The sequence below is a fragment of the Austrofundulus limnaeus genome, unplaced genomic scaffold, assembly GCF_001266775.1.
Source record: "Austrofundulus limnaeus strain Quisiro unplaced genomic scaffold, Austrofundulus_limnaeus-1.0 Scaffold664, whole genome shotgun sequence".
In the NCBI taxonomy this organism is placed as follows: Eukaryota; Metazoa; Chordata; class Actinopteri; order Cyprinodontiformes; family Rivulidae; genus Austrofundulus; species Austrofundulus limnaeus.
Window position 1 is genome coordinate 256164 of NW_013953066.1, and position 4128 is coordinate 260291.

Consider the following 4128-nt stretch of genomic DNA (forward strand, 5'->3'; position numbering starts at 1 on the left):
ACTTCCATGTGTGTCTGTGTGATATATTCATTGTGAAGCTGAATTAAAGCAGTAGACTAACTCACTAATGGTGAACATGTGAGTTTGTTAATAAACCAGCAYCACAACAGTGATAAACGACTTTTGCGWGGGAACYCAAAAGAAAAGAGATCTCCCATYTCCCCTCACGGGCTCCGTAGTTTTGAGATTTTATTTTTATTTTTAGTAGAAGCAAATCCTTTTCATTCTGAAGGAAGTGAAACATGAGACCAGGATCAGGTCAGCTCGGAGGTTCTGCAGCTCAGCAGGAACCCTCCTGGTCCTTCCTGTGCTCCATCTGTCACTTTGTTTTCTTCCCTCTGAGTCTGGTGAGAGTCTCAGCTGCAACAACAGCTACAGTTCGGCTGAGGAACTGTTGATCCATCAGCAGCAAACTGTGAACGGCAGAGCTTCTGTCTGCCAAAGGTCCAAACCTTCTGTTGGACTAAACYCTCAGAAACTCAATAAAAATAAAAGTTCACTCTCCTGATAATTTACTGTTTCTTAAACTCAGACCAGAGCCTGATGTCAGACCCAGTCCTGGTCCAAGAACTGAACCTTGTCCTCCTGTGGACCCTCTGTTGTTATCAMGTTTCCATGGAAGTGGTTCTGACTGACCTCAGCCCGTTGAAGAGCTGTTTGGACTTGTCCAGCAGGTAGCAGAAGTCGGTGACGGTCTTTCGTTCTCCTAACGGGATGTCGTCGTCAGCCTCCGCTCCAGTCATGACGTCTTACACCTAAACATAAAACAKTTCAACTTAAAAACCTCCAAAAATCATAAAAATACATAACTGTGCTGTGAGGCGTTGAAAACAAAAAGGAAAACGTAAAAAATTTAAATTCATTAACGTCCAACTTTCTGTGAYCCGGTTGGTTCTGAGTTTTTACACGAGTAAAACCCGTTAAATATGGAGGATTTCACCAACATAAACGTTAGGATCTAAAATGTTCTACTTTGAACTCAGTAAAAAGAAGGTTCTGATCCACAGACCGCTGAGCTCCTCACTGCAGAACCTGAGGTTCTACAGGTGGCCCACTTCAATAAAAACTGAGGAGCAAAGACGTCACATGCTCATCGTTTTTAGACCGACCCACTTGTCCCAGATTTTACTCTCTTCTAATTCAACAGTGCAATCAGGTCAGGCAGCAGAGTTGGGTCAGAACCAAAGCTGTGCTGTGTTAAAAGGTTCTGAGTCTGTGTGCTCAGATACAGGACCGTGCAAAAGTTTTAGGTTGTTTAAACTGTATTTATTGTTCCTCACAGAACAGCAACAATCCTAATTGGCAGTAAATTCAGGACAAAGACCAGGAAGACAAATCCAGAACCATACAGAACCATCAGAGCTGCAATGATTAGATAATTACTGGATCTGTTTGAAGTTTTTGGACTCTTCTTTGGACAAAACAAGATATTTTAGTTTTAAAAAGCAGCCAAACCACACAAATAAAGAAATTTCAAAAACAAGAAATCAGGAGGTTCTGCATCAAAATACAGAACAGACAAGAAACTAAACCTAAAAAACAAGACTTTTCATTAGGTAAAACCAAAGAACTGAGCTTAAACTGGAACTTTAGTTTCTTTGGGTCACACAGACCAAAAACAACCCATAACCCCAGAAAACCACTGATCTATACCACCAACAACCATCCATCTATACCACTGACAACTTACTACCTGCAATGTGAACCAAGCTCTGGCACCGGTCCTACAGGGACCTAACAGCCCGTATCAACAAGCCTGGTACCCCATACTCCAGGAGTACCCCCCACAGGAGTCCCCGAGGGACACGGTCGAATGCCTTCTCCAAGTCCACAAAATGTAGACTGGTTGAACTCCCATGAACCCTCCAGGACCCTGCTGAGGGTGTAGAGCTGGTCCACTGTTCCACAACTAGGACCAAAACCACACTGCTCTTCCTGAATCCCAGATTCGACWATCCAACGGACCCTCCTCTCTAGGACCCCTGAATAYACCTTACCAGGGAGGCTTAGAAGCGTGATCCCCCTATAGCTGGAACACACTCTGTGGTCCCCATTTTTAAATTGGGGGACCACCACCCTGGTCTGCCAATCCAGAGGATCTGCCCCCGATGTCCACACAATATTGTAGAGTCAGATCAACCAATGCACCCCACAACATCCAGAGCCTTAAGGAACTCCAGGTGAATCTCATCCAACCCCGGCGCCCTGCCACTGAGGAGCTTTTTAACCACCTCAGTGACCTCAGCACCAGAGACTGGAGAGTCCGACCCAGGGTCCTCAGGCTCTGCTTCTCACGTGTCGGTAGGATTGAGGAGGTCTTTGAAGTATTCTGCTCACCGACCCGCAACATCCCGAGTTGAGGTCAGCAGTGCACCATCCCCACCATAAACAGTGTTGGTGGTGAACCCCCGAGACACCTGATGGTGGACCAGAATCGCCTCAAAGCCATACGGAAGTCTTTTTCCATGGCTTTTCCGAAGTCTTCCAATGCCAACTGAGCTGCAATCCACTTGGACTGCCGGTACCCATCAGCTGCTTCTGGGGTCTCACAGGTCAAAAAGACCAGATAGGACTCCTTCTTCAGCCTGACAGCATCCCTCACCGCCGGTGTCCACCAGCGGGTTCGAGGGTTGCCGTCTTGACAATGGAGGCATGGAAAATGGACCACTCAGACTCAGTGTCCCCCACCTCCCCCGGAACGTGTTCGAAGTTCCCCCGGAGGTGTGAGTTAAAGCTCCGTCTGATGGGAGACTCTGACAGATGTTCCCAGCAGACCCTCACTATACGTTTGGGTCTGCCAGGTCTGACCGGCATCCTCCCCCACCAACGGAGCCAACTCACCACCAGGTAGTGGTCAGTTGACAGCTCCGCCCCTCTCTTCACCTGAGTGTCCAAAACATGCAGCCGTAGATCAGATGAAATGACAAAAAAGTCGATCATCGAACTGCAGCCTAGGGTGTCCTGGTGCCAAGAGCACATATGGACACCCTTATGTTTGAACATGGTGTTTGTTATAGATAATCCATGATGAGCACAGAAGTCCAATTGCAAAACACCACTCAGGTTCAGATCAGGGGGCTGTTCCTCCCAACCACGCCTCTCCAGGTCTCACTGTCATTACCCACYTGAGCGTTYAAGTDCCCCAGCAGAACGAGGGAGTCCCTGTTAGAAGCGCTCTCCAGCACCTCCTCCAAGGACTRCAGAAAYGGTGGGTAATCTGAACTGTTGTTAGGCTCATAGGCACAAACAACAGTCAGGACCCGTCCCCCCACCCGTAGGCGGAGGGAGGCTACCCTCTCATTCACAGGGTGAACCCCAACGTACAGGCACAAAGAAGGGGGGCAATAAGTATGCCCACTCCTGCTCGGCGCCTCTCAGCATGGGCAACTCCAGAGTGGAAGAGTGTCCAACCCCTCTGGAGGAGACTGGTTCCAGAGCCAGAGRGGTGCATCGAGGTGAGTCCAACTATATCTAGTCAGAACCTCTCAACCTCACACACCAYCTCAGGCTCCTTCCCCACCAGAGAGGTGACATTCCACGTCCCTAGAGCCAGCTTCTGTAGCCAAAGATCGGACCGCCAAGGTCCCCGCCTTCAACCACTGCCCAGCACACATTGTACCTGACCCCTACGGACCCTCCCACAGGTGGTGAGCCCATGGGAAGGGGGAACCACGTCTCTTATTAGGCTGTGCCCGACCAGGCTCCATGGGTAAAAGCCTGGCCACCAGGCGCTCGCCAACATGTCCCACCTCCAGGCCTGGCTCCAGAGTGGGGCCCCGGTGACCCACGTCTGGGCGAGGGAACTCCATTAATGGTACTCATAACTTTGTCTGATCCCTCACTTAGGACCTGTTTGCCTTGGGTGACCCTACTACCTCATAGGATCATTGGGACACTCAAACCTCTCCACCACGATAAGGTGCCAGCCCAGGGAGAGACAGTAATTTTTTTTTTTTTTTTATTTACCGTTATTTTACCAGGCAAATCCCATTGAGATCTCAGATCTCTTTTTCAAGGGCGGCCTGGGCCTGAAGGCAACCTATTGTACATGTTTTTGTGTTATAATCTGTTTAATTTAAATAAAAACATCTGCATTAATAATCTGATTATTTAAATAAAAACATCTGC

At 48.5% G+C, this 4128-nt stretch overlaps 1 protein-coding gene across 1 annotated transcript in view; it reads right to left on the reverse strand.

The window, feature by feature from the left end:
* Positions 1-4128, reverse strand: part of scai (suppressor of cancer cell invasion) — a gene marked incomplete in the record, with an annotated part of 42437 nt that overhangs the window by 16704 nt on the left and 21605 nt on the right. The window contains 1 exon segment of the mRNA XM_014027577.1: positions 637-758. Within this exon segment, the coding sequence (XP_013883031.1) occupies positions 637-743 (107 nt within the window).